Source organism: Lynx canadensis, chromosome D2, assembly GCF_007474595.2.
Source record: "Lynx canadensis isolate LIC74 chromosome D2, mLynCan4.pri.v2, whole genome shotgun sequence".
Lineage (NCBI taxonomy): Eukaryota > Metazoa > Chordata > Mammalia > Carnivora > Felidae > Lynx > Lynx canadensis.
In genome coordinates this window covers 15557920-15576727 of record NC_044313.2, presented here as the reverse complement: position 1 = coordinate 15576727, position 18808 = coordinate 15557920, and the positions used below count along the sequence as shown (strand labels likewise).

Genomic DNA, 18808 nt, shown 5'->3' with positions numbered 1-18808 from the left:
ATTTTTGAGATATAATTGGCAAATAAAATTGTAAGATATACAACGTGTACACTGTAATGATTTGGTATACATATACATTTGAAAGGATTCCTCCTAGGTAGTTTTTTTTTTTTTAATTTCACATTTTGTTTATTTTTTAAAAATGAGTTCTTGTTTTTTTCCTCAAACTCTGAATTTATATTTATATTATATTTATATATTTATTTTTGTATATAATTTATTGTCAAATTGGTTTCCATACAGCACTCAGTGCTTATCCCAACAGGTGCCCTCCTCAATGCCAATCCTCCTATATAGTTTAATTAGTGCATCCAGAAGCTCACAGCTTTTTTTTCTTTTCTTTTTATTTTTTTAATTTGGCATACTTTCTAGAGTAAGTTTTATTCTTTCAGTAAATTTCAGTTATATAATACTGTGCTATCAACTATAGTAACCATGTTATACATCAAATCCTCATACTTGGTTCATTTTATAACTGAAAATTTATATCCTATTACCAACCTCTCCTCATTTCTCCTATCCCCCAGTCCTTGGCACCTTGGCAGACACTTTTTAACTCTGTTTTCATGAGCTTGACTTTTTTTTTTTTTAGATTCCACATGTAAAGAAAAATACGATTGTAGTATTTGTCTTTATCTGACTTATTTCATTTAGCACAATTCAGGGCAGAATTTCTTTCTTATGGCAGAATAGTATTCCATTTTGTATAGAATACACATTTTGTATGTGTATACACACATATGCAAATATATATATATATATATATATATATATATATATATATATACATACACACAGACACACACATATATATACACACACATTCATAAATGTATAGATATGCCGCATCTTCTTTATCCATTCATGAATACTTTTATTGTTTCCATACTTGGCTACTGTGAATAATGCTGCAGTGAACATGGGAGTGCAGATATCTCTTTGAGATCCTGTTTTTTCTTTGGATATACTCATAAGTGGATTCCTGGATCATATGGTAGTTTTATTTTTAATATTTTGAGGAACTTCCTGTTTGAGGAACAGTGACAGTACAAATTAACATCCCCACCAACAATGCACAGGGTCTCCTTTTCTTCATGTTCTTATCAACATGTGATATCTTTAGTCTTTTTGGTGACAGCCATTCTAACATGTGTGACATGATAGCTTATTGCGGTTCTAATTTGCTTTTCCCTGATAATCAGTGATATTGGGCACCTTTTCATGTACTTGTTGGCCATTTGAATGTCTTCTTTGGAAAAATATCTGTTGAGTTACTCTGTCCGTTTTTTAAATCAGGTTTCTTTTTGCTACTGAGTTCTATGAATTCTTTGTATATTTTTGTATGTTAACACCTTATCAGATATATGATAAGATATATGGTCAGATATATAATAATTCTGTAGGTTGCCTTTCAAGGGTTATTTTAATGGTAAGCTCACACCATCTCCTAGGGTCCTTGTTAAGTCATAAATCCTGCATCTTGGGAGAGTGCTTTTAAATCAGTAAACTCTCCCTAATCCAATATAAGGTTCTGGCCTCTTTGATCGATCTCCATTTATTACCTAGTAGTATGTGTATTTCCCCAACTTCGGCCAATATTTGCTATCTAGGTCTTACAGATACTTTGGGGCATAGTCCCTTTCTTTCCATAGCAGTTGCAGCATGTACTTGGCTGAATTATGCTAAGCCAAGATTATTGGCTCAGTGACCAATAGGGAAGGTGTGAACAGATTCTGAGCTGGAGCACACGTCTTGCTGGAGAGAAGCCTGCATTGTGTTCAAGCAAGGCTGAGTACTATCTATGAATGTAGGGTAGAGTGGACCACATTTGAAGTCTCAGATGATTCAGGAAATTAAAATTTAGGTAGATTTTCAGGAGTGTCAATTCAGATGTCCCCATCCCATGAGTCAGGGCCTTATTCTTTTCCTAGCAGGGCCTTGACTTTGAAATTAAACCTTCTTTAATTTGCAGACCTTCTATATTTGGCAGCCTCTGTAAATGGTATATAGTACTAAGGAGGCCCTCTGGCTTTCCCAGCCTTTTGTGATCTCTTTCTAGAGCTCAGCAGGGCTAAGCAGTAGACATGCAATTTTAGTGTATTAGTAGTTAACTGTTTTCAAACATCTAATACTTCACACTTGCTAGAGTATTCTTTTCTTTGGCATACCTTCCTTATTTACCACTGGTATGGTAAATTATGGTATGGCCATCTTGTGCCAATGGCTTTTTGTGTTACACCTATCACCGGTGATGGGTTTTTCATTGGTAGCCTGGTAGTATGTGATTTAGCTCATAAACTCCATTTTATTTTCTGCTTTTCTTACATCACTCCAGGTACCAACTATCATAGTTTGGGTTCTCTGGGAAGCAGACTCTGAGATAGAGTTTAGTATTCATGATGTTCATTGAGAGAACCCTTAAGATCAATGCCTTTGGAAGAGGTAGGGGGAGAAGGCAGGATTTGACAAAGGGTAAAGTTGAGTTTTGATGCTAGACAGATAACCTTAGTCAACCACACAAGGATCTCTGGAAGTAAAATTGTTGGTTGTAGTTGTTGTATGTTGGGATGAAGTGACAGGACCTTTTAAAGACCCACGTTGATCATCAATTGCATGTGGGTCATCCTTGAATTGATGAGGTCTTGAGTGAAGTGGCCCAAAGGTAGCTAAGGCAATTGCTGAAGTAGCTTGCAGCTGATGACTGTTCACTGACAGCAGTCCCAGCAACACAGATAAGAGTTCCTTCCTTGAATGATCTAGATATCTCATATCCGTGCCCACCATAGATCTGTAACTTTCAGATGATTAAGACCAATGAAAGTTAAATTTTCACTCATGATACGTGGCTAGTGTTGGTTGGCAGAGAGATTAGCTTATTGTCATCACTTAGGGATCCAGGATGAAACTGATTTGTCTTTCATTCGTAATTCAGTCGTTCCATCCAGAAATAAAAGTGTCACTTTAACTTGCATTTTGTTGGCTAAGGCAAGTCATATTATCACATCCAACTTCTAGGAAGTGTGGGACTTTAATTTTACAAGGGCCTGAAGGAAGAGTACTGGATTTGTTAAATAACACCAATGTATATAACTTCTGGTATAATTGAAAGTGATGTCTTGCAGATAGTAATAAATAAAGCCTTCACCTTTTACTACCATATATGCTAAAGGGCAACAAACTTCTCCAAGTAGACTTATGTTTCATTATTATTAGTCTGATTTAATTATTCTCATGTATAATTAAAATATTAATACTGTACTGTATTGGTTCTGTTCTGCAGGGACTTGTGTACTTTAAAACTATTGTTTTATTTTACTTTAATGAAAGTAATGTTTATATTAAAAAGGATATTTTGATGATGTAGTGAGGCAGTATAATGCAGTAATTAAGATCTGGTTTTGAATACTGACTTTGCCATTTAATGACTTTAAGGAAGTTACCAAATCTACAGACTGTTTCTTTTTTTTTTTTTTAATTTTTTTTTTTTTCAACGTTTATTTATTTTTGGGACAGAGAGACAGAGCATGAACGGGGGAGGGGCAGAGAGAGGGAGACACAGAATCGGAAACAGGCTCCAGGCTCTGAGCCATCAGCCCAGAGCCCGACGCGGGGCTCGAACTCCCGGGACCGCGAGATCGTGACCTGGCTTGAAGTCGGACGCTAACCGACTGCGCCACCCAGGCGCCCCCAGACTGTTTCTTTATGACATGGTGACAAAAATATTTACTCCTAGAGTTGTTTTTAGAATTAAATATTACATAGCATTGATAAGCATTTTAGCATATTATTTTTATTAAGTAAAGGGTCATGACTATTTATTGTATGAAATTTTACCCATTTAAAAACACTATAAAGGTTTTATGTATTCTTCAGTGAATTTTATAATAATTGTTATCATAGTCACTTTTAAAACAGTTACTAATAGAAGCAACTATGTGCTTTTCTTTTCTTTGGAGGTGGGCTCCCTTGGCACTCTTTATATATGTCTGTTAATACTTATCATGTCCTATTGTTATTCTTTGAGGGCAGGATTCAGTCTTATTCAGTTTTTATATCCATATTTATATATATTTATTTATTTTAATATATTTATTATTATATTATAAATAAATATATATTATAAAAATTTATTTATTATATATTATTATTAATATATTTATATTATTATTATTATTTATATATATTTATTTATATATTATTATGTTATTTATATATATTTTTGTTGTGTTATTGGGTCTTCATTACATCTAAGTTGGATTACTTAAACTAGTGATGATCCTTTTTCCTCAGTCTTATCTAAATCTATTAACCCAAATTTTACATATTTTTTCTATTCTTAATTAAGAGCATTTGATGAATTCTTCGTCTTCCTTCCTTTAGATTGAAATACCCAAAGTAATTAATCTTTTACTCTTGGTTCTTTTTTTCAAGATACACTCTTATGAAAAAAAATATGGTTTAGGAACAGTCAGAAGATCAACTCCCTAATCTTTAGCATGGTTAGAAATTGAGATGTTCACTTTTTAAATATGCAAGCAAGTATTACCTTAATAAGAAGAAATTCAGTGGGTAAAACTGGATAGCCACAGCTTTTGAGTTTTGAACCTGCCCATTTTATGTGATTGATCAGTAGATATGTGGTCCGGTCAGTTTAAATCACACTGTTCATAGTCTTGGACAAGCTCCCAGTACTCTTTCCATTTCTTTGGGATTGGAGTTGGAGTTGTTTATCTCTCATATGCTATGTCTTTTTTTTTTTTTTTTTTTTTAGTTTTCAGTGTTTCTGAAAATGGGGTATGCTTGTGGGCCTGAAACAGAAAGTTTGAATTTAAAAACCTATATGGTGTGCCTGGGTGGCTCAACTGGTTGAGCATCTACTTTGCTCGTAACGATCTTGAGGTTGGGGGGTTCGATCCCTCCTCGGGCTTTCTGCTGAAACTCAGAGCTGGAGCCCTGCTTCGGATTCTGTGTCTCCCTCTCTCTCTGCCCCTCCTGCTCACTCTCTGTCTCTCTCTCAAAAATAAATAAACATAAAAAAAGACCCCCAAACCCAAAAAACCTATACAACTGGCTGTTAAATCCCCCAGATCCTCTTCCTCAACTTGTGCAGATGGGTATCTGCTCTCCTCTACTCTGCTGAAAGAGAAGGTATTACTTTCTGTGGATGTTGATCACCAGTACTAGACCATAGCTAAAGGTGTCAGTACTATTTTGCAAACAGCGGGATTAAGTGGAAATTATACATGCTTATGAATGAAACCTCTAGTTTCTTTCTTCTACTTAGGCCCAGAACACTGTTAGCCAGGTTTATAGTTTCTGGGCAGGAAATTGGAGGATTTACCTTAAAGAGTCTGTCAAGCCAAGAGAAAGCATGTACAAAAACTGACCTTTGGAGGTATTCAACTGAAATGGTCCCACTTGTGCAAAGTCCTTATATATATATATATATATATGTATATATATATATATACATATATATATATATATATATATATAAGTCCTTTTTCATATATGAAAGTTGTTAAGAGAGTAAATCTTAAGAGTTCTTAAGGAAAGAAAAATACCTTTTTTTTTGGTATCTATGTGAGATGATAGATGTTTAATAAACTAACTGTTTAATCATTTCACTCTATCTCTCTCTATATATACACATATGTCAAGTCATTATGTTGTACACTGTAAACTTAGTGTTGTTTATCAGTTATATGTCAATAAACAAACAAAAAAGTATTCCAGCAGTCAACAATATGTCTTGGCCAAGCACAAAATTTCCAAACAGTTTTGTTTTGCTTCACTCTTAATTTGGAAGGGCAGTGAGTTATCATTTAGACCATTTGCAAAAAGCTGTTAAATCTGATGAAAATATCAAACAAATAGGAAAAAGTAAATCAAGGAAATTGATACAATACTGGAAGGAGATTATAACTTCAATCTTTATGGACAGAAGATGTTACGTTTATGAAGTAAAATGTGACTTTTAAAATAGATCATCAGAAAAACAAAAAAATGGACTTTTGAAATAAAATTAGTCTAACAAATTACAGATTTTAAGATAAAATGGAGAGTGCTCCAAAAGTATTATGAACAAAGGACAGATGTAAGATAGGATAAAAGATAAAAAATTTAAATGATTATTCCAGAAAACTTGCCGTTCTGATTAATTGCAGGTGGCAAAAATAAAAAACAGGAAAATTTTAGATGAGAAGGAAATTATCAAATGAATAATTCAAGAAAAATATCCAGGCTCCAAGTCCATGAGTTTTCAGAATGAAAGATTTCATGATAGCCCCAGAACAGACTGACAGCAAAAAACCCATCATAAAAAGTGGAGATTGAAAGAAGATCCTAAAAGCTTATATACAGAGAAAAGAAATAGTCCTAATAAGTGTGGGACTCAGTGGTATAGGGTGTTACAAAAGCAAACCAGAAGCCCGATGATAGGAGAATAATACCTTCAATATCTGAAAATGCTTTCCAAGTTAGAGTTCCAAGCACAATCAAATAATCATAAGTATTACAGTGGAATAAAATCACTTTCAGAATTATAGCATCTCAAAATTTATTTCCGATGTACACTTTCTCTGGAAGCTATAGAATGATGTCTCCTATTGATGAATTTGATTAAACAATCATAAAATTGACAAAAATTCAAATTCAAGAAATAGAGTTAGTAGAGAGGAAATGTGCAGAGAATCATTAGGATGATGCAGCAGCCCTGTAGATAAGTTGAATTGGAGAAGAAAGATGGAGTTCTAGTAGGGATGTCTTCAAAAGTAAATGAAACTGCTAGATAGCTTGGTGTATTAGGAAATATTGCAAAAACGTATACACATCTAGGAAAGAGTTGAGGATGAATTAGCGGCAGATATATAGAAACCTAAGCCAAAAAAATAATTTGCAGGGGAAAATAAAAGGTTGTTTAAGAATAAAATGTAATTATAATATGCTGCATGGCTCATCTGTGAATAATATGTAATAAATCCTGAATATTGGTCTAAATAAAATCGTAAGTATGCGAGGAGGATGGAGGGAGTGGGATGTATGTATGTATTTGTCTGCATAAGAGTTAAATCTTCATCTTTCTAAGAAGAAAGTCAGTTTATCTGAAATTAAGAACTAAGTATGCCACTTAGAATAGAAGATAAATATAAAAACATATTGTCTAGTTTTTTATTTAGACTTCAAAGTGCTTACCTCTGTGATTCAGGAGTAGACGTTGGGAAGATATGAGCATGAGAGTTTTTGTGATAAACCTTGTGGGATTATTTGACCTTTATCATTTGCATATTCATATGTTTGGTTAAAAACAAGCAAAATAAGAACATAACACAGCAGTACAGAAACTAGGTAAGTCACAAATAGTGGGTCAGGCGTAAATGTTAAAATAATGGTTCTGGGAAGATTGGCATATGTTAATACATAGAAAGATCTGGGAAATATGATATGTGGGAAAAATTGAACTAGATCCCTGGAATATATTCGAAAATAAATTCCAAACGGATTGAAGATCAAAATGGTGAAAGAGAAACTGTGCATCCAACCTTTAGAAGAAAATTGGAGATTATCTGTAAAATCTTGAGTTAAGAATAAAAGAGTAAATCATGAAGAAATGGTAAATTTGACCTAGTTTATATATAAACTTTTGTAAAATCAGACTCCATAAACTACATGGAAAGGCGAATCACAGCCAGAGGAGAGTATATATTAGTGCATATAATCAACAAAGGATTTATATTTAGAACATTTAATAAAGAATTGTTGGGGCGCCTGGGTGGCGCAGTCGGTTAAGCGTCCGACTTCAGCCAGGTCACGATCTCGCGGTCCGTGGGTTCGAGCCCCGCGTCAGGCTCTGGGCTGATGGCTCGGAGCCTGGAGCCTGTTTCCGATTCTGTGTCTCCCTCTCTCTCTGCCCCTCCCCCGTTCATGCTCTGTCTCTCTCTGTCCCAAAATAAAATAAAAACGTTGAAAAAAATTAAAAAAAAATAAATAAAGAATTGTTTAAAATTATTTAAAAACAAAAATCTTGGGGCACCTGAGCTGGCTTAGTTGGAAGAGCATGCATCTCTTGATCTTGGGGTTGTAAGCTCGAGCCCCATGCTGGGTATAGAGATTATTTAAAATAAATATTTATTAAAAAACCCAGAACAAAACTCAAAGAGAAAAATGGGCAAAGGCTTGAACAGTGATTTTATAGAAGAGTGAAACAAATGACCTATTAATGTGAAGGAAAAGATGCTCCATCTCACCAGTAACTAGAAAAAAAATGAAACCATTATCTGATTGGTAAAAATTTAAAAGTCTGAGAGAGATACATAATGGAAAAATGTGATAAGAAGAGCCACCATGCACTGCTGGTGTGAATTTGAGTCAGTGCACCTACTTTGGGAGTAAATTGGCAAAACCTAGTAAAATTGCACTTGTGTCTTTGTTTAAACTTAGTAATTTTCCTTTTAGAAGTCTACCTGGAGAAACTCTCAAAACGTGCAAAAGAAAACGTGTGTAACAATGAGCCAAAACCAACATGACTTGTGGTAGGAAAAAAAATCTGAAAAAGAAAAAGTCTATATGACCTTTAAAAGGACAAATGTGTTTTGGTATAATCATAATATGGAATGCCATGGCATGGTTAAAATGAAGAAGAAGAGAGGAGGAAGGAGGGAGGGAGGGATGGAGAGGCAGAAACAGAGGGAGACACAGAATCTGAAGCAGGCTCCAGGCTCTGAGGTGTCAGAGCAGAGCCCCCCACAGGGGGCTTGAACTCACAACCACGAGATCATGACCTGAGCCAAAGTCAGATGCTTAACCAACTGAGCCACATAGGTGCCCCTACTTATCTTTTAGATATAGGTAAGCTCAGATTGTTGGGTCACTTTATTTTCTACACTCCAGATGCTTCCAAATGATCTTAAAGATTCTTCTTTGAAGATTTTTGTTACAAACTAGTATCTGGCAGTCTTTCTCTTTGATCTGACTCTTTTTTGTTTCATTTCTTTGAAGCATATTCAGGTTTCTAATTCTGTTGTTGGAATTCTACAAATAATATGTAAATCATTTGCTGTGTGTGTATGTGTGTCTGTGTGTGTGCGCGCGAGTGTTGGGGTTGGGTGGAATATTGAAATCTATCTGTCCTAACTTATTAGCTGTCTCTAACATTTCCATCTCTTTCTTTCTCAAAGCCTGTGCATTTTACAGGTTACCCTTTCTTTCCAATGGGAGCAATCTTTCAGAATTTGCTACAAGTACACTTTTAAATATCAAGTATTTGTAGACATAATTTATAGAAAATCAGAGGTAATCAACTGGGCCTTAAGCAAATTGCTTAAACTTTTCCTATATCTAATTTTCATTTCCAACTTATAATACTTGCTCAGTCAACTTCACTGGATTCTTATAAAGATAATTTTAAATTATGTACATGAATGCACTTTGGAAGTTTTATAGTACTATACACATCTAAGCACCCTTCTTAAATGAACATGTAAAATTGGCAGACTATTAATCCTATATATAGGCCTCTTTAATAGTATTTCCCAAAATGTGATATCGAGAGCATTGGCTCTTGGGAATATTAATGTGAAAAGTATTACATGAAAAGTGCTTCTGTGGATATAATATTGGGAAAACACTGTGTTAGGTATAGTTAGACTTCTCTATGTCTACTTTGTCTTTTGAGAGTATATAATAGGCAGATGTATTTTGTGAACTATAGACAGATTATACAAACTAAAGAATACCCTCTTTTGTGGGGAGGATTTATGTTCTTTGGAATAGACTTTGGGACATACAATTCAAGATGTAGGTTATTGCTCTTAGTCTTCTAGTTTCATTTTCTAAACTTTGATTTTGTTTTTTCTAATTCTTTGATCTTAATTAGTAGTAACATTAAAATAAAACCAAATTATTCTTTTATTCCTAGTGTTATAGACATAATTACATAAATAGGAAAACAATTTATTACAACTTTAACTTTTACAACTAACTGTATTTTATTTTCTTGTTCCAAAAAGGCTTCTACACTACCTAAAAATAAAATTTGTTTTTAAAAGCTTTTTACATGTATGTACTCTCATTAAATATCAATGTCTGCCTTTAGATATGTCATGTCTAAGAAGATGAAATCTAAAACACTGTCCCGAGAATGTCACTGAAAATGGAATCACTTAACATCTCAAAAGCTATGTTAGCTTGAGGCTAGGTTATATTGAAATAATACACAGTTTTCTTTAACCATTTTCCCATATTTTTTATATAGCTCATGAATATTTAGGTTTTTTTTTCTATTCTTTTTTGCAACAGAAGTTACTTTATTTTACATAAAATGAACACTATTATTTTGAAATATCAGATGGTTTGAAATGATTTAAATATTTTCTTTTGATGATTCTGTTTTTTAGGCATTTCACTGAATATTATATATTTCATTTAATTTGTAATAAGCATGCATATACAATTTGATTTAGTAATTTAACTTTCTAATAGGTTTATTTAGTATTGACAATTCATGTAATTTACTATATGAAGCTCGGTTTGTTTAATGAAGATATGTCTTTGGAATTATCCTCCAATATAAAGTTAACCTCATTCTTTCCTTTCAATTTTGCTGTTCTCATACACTTAAATTTATTTGTGGGAATTTTATGTAGAAGTTATTTTTACTTAAGGAATGATGTTAGTTATGATACTAAATTGTAGGTCATGGCAAATTAATGAAAGGCTTCCTAATTGTAATTATTGTGTCTTTAGTTTGACCAATGATTATTTTATAGTATTTGTCTTAATTATTGTTTTATTCTCTTTTTTTTTTTTTTTTTGCCATTCTCTTTTTTTCTAGCTTGTGATGAATGGAAAATATTACCGAAACCAAATCTTCATAGAGATGTCAACAGATTTGGACACTCTGCAGTTGTCATTAATGGGTAAAAGGCATATATTTATCAGTCATACTATCCACATATTCTGTTACTATTTAAAAGGAAATATTATTTGTACTTAATGGCATTAGGTCTCCCTAGTCTACCATGGAATACATTTTGGTTTGTTAACCATATCCTTTATTCTTTTGTGTTCAAATATATTTAAGGGAAAGGGGAGCAAAGAAAGAGTGCTGAGATAAAACTTCAGATACTTTTAAAAAATTCATACTGCCTTCTTTCCTTTTAGTAGAGATCAGACAATTAATGACTTCTTTTAAAAAGATCAAACTAAAATGATAGAAAGGATAGCTCCATATTTCTAACAAGGAGAGCAAGGAAAGGGTGAAGAATTAGGTTCTCATTTTAGTTCTGTCATTAAATGCATGGCTTTTGACAAGGAAAGGGAGAAGAATTAGATTCTCATTTTAGTTCTGTCATTAAATGCATGATTTTTGACAAGTCCCTTTACCTCTCTGTGATTTACTATCTTTATATCCCTTGCGATTTGGGATGGGACGAGCATTAAGTTACTTTCTTCCTTTAGGTTAGTATTATTTTTCTATTTCTATAGCAAAATTTGGTAATGTGGCAGGAAACTATACCAGCTCATTCATTAGCTTAAAATTTGTAATTCATAATGACATTCTTGTAAGTTCATTTTATCACCACCTTACTCTAATTTTGTAAAACTTCTTCAATATGATACTAAAAGCAGGTAGAAGTTAACCACAATGAAACTCTGTAATTGGTATCAGTTAGCTTTCAGAATAGTAACAAATGAAATTCAGAGTTTACACATAACACCCCACCCTTCTTTGTTGAAATATTGTGTTATACTGACTTTTATTTTACTTTCTAAGTAATAAAAGATACTACTGAAGTATTTTCTGATCTTTTTCCATTTATTATGTTAATAATATTGAAATTAAATTAATTGAAGTTAAAATTATGCTCTTTTGAAGGCATGTCAAACTTCTTTGTCACTGGTAGTTGAATTAATTTAATAATTGTCTGGATTTTCCTTTCCAAATTAAAATTTTGAATATCTTTTTGATTATTTTACTCTTGGTCCTACTACTTTATAAGAGGATGGTAAAACACTGTAAGAAAGACTCTGTACCTAATATCTAAATTCACTGTCAGTATTCAAAAATTATAATTCTAGATAGCAGTTCTAAAGCGTATCTTATCCATGTATAGCACTTTCTATTTCTAAAAAAATTGCTTCCATGATGAAATGCAAAATGTATACTTAAATTTATTTTTGAAACTAATTCATTAGAGTTTTCTTAATATTGTTTCTTTAATATTTTGTTTTTTTAATAGGTCCATGTATATATTTGGAGGATTTTCTAGTGTACTCCTTAATGATATCCTTGTTTACAAGCCTCCAAACTGCAAGGCTTTCAGAGATGAAGAACTTTGTAAGAATGCTGGTCCAGGAATAAAATGTATTTGGAATAAAAATCACTGTGAATCTTGGGAATCTGGGAATACTAATAATATCCTTAGAGCAAAATGCCCTCCTAAAACAGGTAAAGTTTTTCTTTTTTCCCCTCCCCTCTGGCATAAAGCTACTTTACTTGGCTAGAAGTTGTAATGCATTTTGCTTATAAGCATTACTTATAACTTAAAATGGAGAGGGGGTTGGAAACATAAGAGACTCTTAAATATAGAGAACAACCAGATGGGCTAAATGGGTAAGGGGCATTAAGGAATCTACTCCTGAAATCATTGTTGCACTATATGCTAACTTGGATGTAAATTTAAAAAAATAAAATAAATTATAAAAACAAACAAAAAAGATAATTTCTATTTCAAAAAAATTACCTATAGCTTTTAGAAATTAAAATTCATAATCCTTTAATTAAGAATTTTCATGTTTGAATGTAGCAATGCTTAATAATTTAATTTTTTTATTAGCCCTTTTTAGATTTCTCTTTTTAATTCTGTATGTATTATTACACATATAAAATTTTATGAGTAACCTGGTCATATATATGTATGTACTATTTAACTATATAAGTAAAAAATGTTTTAAAGTATACTCTTTCTGGGGCACCTGGCTGGCTCAGTCAGTTAAACGTCCAACTTTGGCTCAGGTCATGATCTCACAGTTCGTGAGCTCGAGCCCCAGGTCGGGCTCTGTGCCGACAGCTCAGAGCCTGGAGCCTGCTTTGGATTCTGTGTCTCCTTTCTCTGCCGCTCCCCCACTCATGCTCTGTCTCTGTCTTTCAGGGATGAATAAATATTAAAAAAAATGTCAACCTCCTTCATGAATTGTTTCAGTGGGATAAACATTTCCCTTCCCTTTGCCCACCTGGACTTCCTTTACATTGCTGCCTTAACACAGCTCTCAGGCTAGTGTTGGAGTTAGTTACATAGGTGCCCATCTTCCCCACCATGCTTCTTGTCGAGTCATGTGCCTTAAAATGCTGAAAACTGGGGTGGCCTGGGGTAGCTCCAACCAGTTAAGCATCTGGCTCTTGACTTTGGCTCAGGTCATGATCTCGCAGTTGTGGTTCAAGCCCCGTGTTCTGGCTCTGTGGTGACAGCTCAGAGCTTGGAGCCTACTTCAGATTCTGTGTCTCCATTTCTCTCTGACCCTCCCCTGCTCATGATCTGTCTCTCTCTCTTTCTCTCTCTCTCAAAAATAAATAAACATTAAAAAATAAATAAAGTATACTGTAAGAAATATTGTGTTATTGGGGTGCCTAGGTAGCTCAGTCAGTTAAGCGCCGACTTCAGCCCAGGTCATGATCTCATAGTTTCTGGGTTCAAGCCCTGTGTCGGGCTCTGTATTGACAGCTCAGAGCCTGGAGCCTGCTTCAGATTCTGTGTCTCCCTCTCTCTCTGCCCCTCCTCCTCTTACGCTCTCTCTGTCTCAAAAAATGAACAAACATTTAAAAAAAAATTAAAATACTATGTTTCTAAGAAATAAAGTGAAATAATTTATTCTGTATTTGGTAGTTTTTTTTCTTCTTTAATATTGCCAAGCCAACCACAGATCTCAAAGATTTTCTAGAACTTTGATGACTAATGTTTTAGTTTAATACTTTTTATAAACTATCGAATAAATAAATAAAATGCAAAACATTACTAGTAAATATTTATGCATAAATGATTTGGATAAAAATTGTCCAGTTTTCTTCAGATGGGTGGGGTTTTATGCATTTTTTCATGCTATAATTAGCAATGTATTTTCTAATACATTAGAAAGTTTTGTTAGTCTGTGATAACTCAGATGTCTCTAAATATCTTTATGAAGAATGATAAACAATGTGTATTTATTATAATGTTTCTTTTAAATGTTAGTAATGCTTTTTTCTAGTAAAATACCTGTAAGTCTTTTTCCTCCTCCATAATGGATAAATTTTAAATGGCTGTAGGATCTTGGTGGATTGAATAATTAAAATGAGAGTGGCAGGTATCTCAAAACTTGTAAATACAATTAAACTACAAAGTTACCTTCATGTTGAAGAAGTTATTTTGATGGTGATGGCCATATTTATGTTGTAAAAAGTCTTAGTGATTCTTCAACATTAAAAATGTGTGAATTGAGAAGTGTGACATTTCCTTTCTCATCCTGATGTGTTTGTCTCCCATTTGCGTCGCAGCTGCTCCTGATGACAGATGTTACAGATACGCGGATTGTGCCAGCTGCACTGCCAATACAAACGGGTGCCAGTGGTGTGACGAGAAGAAGTGTATTTCAGCAAACAGTAACTGCAGTGTGGTTAGTATTTATGGGTAAATGGTGATGTAGCTAACATGGCTGCTTTCTAATCATTTCTTACCATTTCTAATTTCTAATCATTAGCCTACCATTTGGTACCGAAAGCACTTTGCACATCAACACACTTAGGAAGTATGTAGGGAATCACTGCTGTGCTATGTTGTAAATTGACTCTAGTTTCTTGCTAAAATTTGTCAGATTCTGTTTTGATTTCAGGAACTTTTACTTCCTCCTGTGTCTTTTAAAAATAAACTATAGGGGCACCTGTGTGGCTCAGTCGGTGAAGCGTCCAACTTCAGCTCAGGTCATGATCATGGTTTGTGGGTTTGAGCCCCATGTTGGGCTCTCTGCTGTCAGCACAAAGCCCGCCTCAGATCCTTTGTTTCCATCTCTCTCTGCCCCCCCCCCCCCCCGCAAAATAAATAAAAATTAAAAAAAGACTGTAATTATAAATGTAGTCTCCTGTGTTGATAGACGTAGGATTATATAGGTAATAAGTGTAAAAATAAGTATATGAGTATAAAAATTATTTCCATAGGATTCTTGTCAGACATTGCACGTGCACAGAGTGGTGTGGTCTGATGTTTTGTTTGCATGCTTGCGTTTAAGTTTAACCTGAGGTTGACAAGGGTAGTTGCCTTTTATCTGTCTTTAGGTCAGTGGTCCTCAACCAGAGGCAGTTTGTGCCTTAAGGGATATTTGGCAACGTGTGTAGACATTTTTGTTGTCACAAGTGGCATCTAATAGAGTCAAGGGTTGCTGTTAACATTCTGTAATGCATGAACTCTCCCACCGAAAACAATTATCTGGCTCAAAGTGTCAATAGTGATGAGTTTGAGAAACCGTACTTTGGTAGACAACTGGAAAAATTATGAAGTAACGTTTTGGTAGATGAAAATGGATTAAAAGCAGCAAAAATTACCTTTTAAGTGGGTAGAATCAAAATGTCCCAAGTTTTGAAGAAGACGTCAACAAATTGAAAGAAAAATTTTAAAAAGTATTAACAAGTATAAGATTAAGGATTAAAAACTGTGTATGGTAGGACTAAAGATTCTCTTACTGGGCTACTGCTAAAATAACTATATAATGTGCTTACAAAGTTTCAACTAAATATAACATACTTCTTTTTCTGAATTTTTATTAATCACCAAAAGTATTGACCTGTTTTTTAAGATAGCATGCAGACGTAAAAGGTAAAGAAAAGGGAGTTTGAAAACTAAGTGAGAAATTTTTATTGTATCATCAAAAATTTTCCTCAGTATATAGTCATATTTCAAAATATTTGCTTTATGATTCTATTCTAAAATAACATTCAAAAATTAAAAATGGAGGGAAACTTTTCAGTTATTGACTTACCTGACTGAAACCTTTTTTCATACATATTGTGTTGGTATATACTTACCAGGAATATGAGTTGGTTTGATAACAGATATACTTCAATTTTATTTGAGTTTTTAATGTTAGTATGGTATGACTCTGCTTTGAAAATTTGAATTATTTTTTATATTTGTATTAATATTCATCTAATGGGGGTTTATATTAGTGAGTAATGTGGATATAGGAGTTAAGTAAAATAAAGTATGGGAATAAGGGAATAAAATGGAGAATGTTATTAAATAAAAATTGCAAGCATATTGTGTTTCAAGCTTTGTTGGACAGCCCTGGGTTTGGACATTGTGTTTAGACATTTACGCTAAATGAAAATACACGATCTCAAAAATGTGTTATGCAAATTGCTATCAAGTAGTCTTTTCATAAAGTGACCTTTAGTTTATATTTTATTTTTTTAGAATGCTATGTTAATAAGGAAAGCACTGGGTGTGATAGTATAAGCGAGCAGATGGTACTCGCTTGTAATTTAGACTTTGATGTAATGTCTTTTAGACGGTTTTATAAAGACGTCTGGTGATTAAGCTAAACCAAATGCTAATGGTTACAGAAAGGTCTGTGAGATTTAGTGTAATGATGTCCATTGATACCCTATTTCATTACTTAGTCGTATTTACTTCATCTTGCATACTTTGTGCACTAACAGCTCAAATATCTGATTGTTTTATCTGGTTTGTTAGGCCAAAAATACCAGCCATGTTTCAGAATAACAGTCAGCTTTCTTTCATCATTGATTAAATTGGCCCTGTGTGTGATTTCATCTATTATATTGGTTCAGTGTCAGCAAATGAATATACTGTTTGTAATGAAGAGCAGTACAGTTATTTGGAAGGTGACTCTAACGATGCCATTGTTAGTCTGAAGACTGGCATGAAATAGTTATTCCTTCCTTTTGTTCAGTTGTTCCGTCATCCTGTCATTTTTATAGGTTATTCTATTTACCAGATGATTCAAGTAATTGTTTTTCTTTTCAATTAGCTGAAAAATGTTTCGGACTATACTCTAATTATCATATAGAATAGTGCTAAGATTTATATTCCATATGAAAACAAAGCTACGAATTAGAAAAGTAACAATAAAAGTATATATGTTCTGAATGAAAATGTGGTGGTTAAATAATTTGAGATTTAAAAAAATATGGGCACCTGGGTGGCTCAGTCAGTTGAGTATTGGACTTCACTTTGGGTCATGATCTCCTGGTTCGTGAGTTAGAGCCCCCATTGGCCTTGCTGCCCTGGGTGCCGGATCCCGCTTCAGATCCTCTGTCTCCCTCTCTCTCTGCCCCTCCTCCACTCAGACTCTCTCAAAAATAAATAAAACACTAAAAACATAAAAATAGCTTCTCTGATTTTCTTAGGATGAATAAAGCTGTAACATTAATTACTATTTAGTTACTTTTTATCTGTTACCTTATAGTATATGTAATTTGCTCTACAGAATTAACACCTCTGGAATGGAGGTGACTGCACTGTATTTTACATGGGAATGACCCAAGTTTATAAATAAATGTTTGGTGGGTGACATTTAAATTGTCTAAGATGATAAAAGTTGCTTCAACCATTTTTAAAGTTTATTTGAGAGACAGAGACAGAGAGAGAGAGAGAGAGAGACAGAGAGAGAGATAATGAGCTGGGGAGAGGCAGAGAGAGAGGGAGAGAGAATCCCAAGCAGGCTCTGTGCTGTCAGTACAGAGCCTAGTACAGGGCTGGATCTCATGAACCTATGAGATCATGACCTGAGCCGAAAGCAAAAGAGGCTGACCCTTACCAGACTACACCACCACCCAGGCACCCTGCTTTAACCATTTTTATATGTGGGGTAGTTATAAGTAAATTTTAACTGTTAACTTTATTGACTGAAAAGAAATATTTAGCTCTGTTACATTAGAAAGCTTGAGGTGAGTATTTGTGTGTGTGTGTGTGTGTGTGTGTGTGTATGAAGATTGAAGTGGAGCACAGATGCAGCATTAAAGTCCTTTGTGGTTTTTCTCAAGAGTCATGGAAAGAATTGAGCCAAAAATTTTTATCATATTAATACTATCATGTGAAGTATCTGAACCTTGTTGTGTGTAGGGAACTACCTGCAGAGTTCCTATGTTGCCCATTTTTTTCTTTTTTGACCTTTAATCTTTAATCTCTTCATACTGGAATTTAGTTGACATATGATTACGCTGTATAGTAGGATTGATCAAAGTGTAACTTCAGCTTCTTTGCGGTCACCATAAAAGAAACATGACAGATACAGGAGAAATGTCAGTTGACCAAAATTATTATTTAGTGCCTGTGACAGTAACATTAGTTTGAGTTATTGAGAAAATAATTTATGTTTATCATCTCTTCAATTTTTACTACTTATCATTTCTACTTATTGCATGATAGTTTTATTACAACTAGAATTTTGTTCCATGTGATCATTAAGAAAAATGACTCTGCATTGACCTTATTTATTGAATTGGAAGCTTGTTATCAGATTTAATAGAGTAGGTTTTCATTTGATGGTTTTTGTTTCAGATTGTGGAAATTGTAAATTATTTCCAATAAGCATATATTCTAGTTCCAGCAGTTATAGTTTAAAGAAATGAGTAAGAGACATTCTGATTCAGTAGAATTGGATTTGGAGTTAGAAATCTGAAATTAAAATTTTTATTTTTTTAATGTTTATTTATTTTTGAGAGAGACAGAGACAGAGCATGAGCGGGGGAGGGGCAGAGAGCGAGGGAGACAGAATCCAAAGCAGGCTTCAGGCTCTGAGCCATCAGCACAGAGCCCAG

At 33.8% G+C, this 18808-nt stretch overlaps 1 protein-coding gene across 2 annotated transcripts in view; it reads left to right on the top strand.

Annotated features, from left to right (window-relative positions):
* The window catches only part of ATRNL1 (attractin like 1), a 789020-nt gene that overhangs the window by 140300 nt on the left and 629912 nt on the right, over positions 1–18808 (top strand). For both annotated transcript variants that reach the window (XM_030334763.1, XM_030334762.1), the window contains exons 11-13: positions 10832–10916; positions 12240–12448; positions 14531–14649. In XM_030334763.1, coding sequence (XP_030190623.1) covers positions 10832–10916; positions 12240–12448; positions 14531–14649 — 413 coding nt within the window. The remainder of the gene's footprint in view (positions 1–10831; positions 10917–12239; positions 12449–14530; positions 14650–18808) is intronic.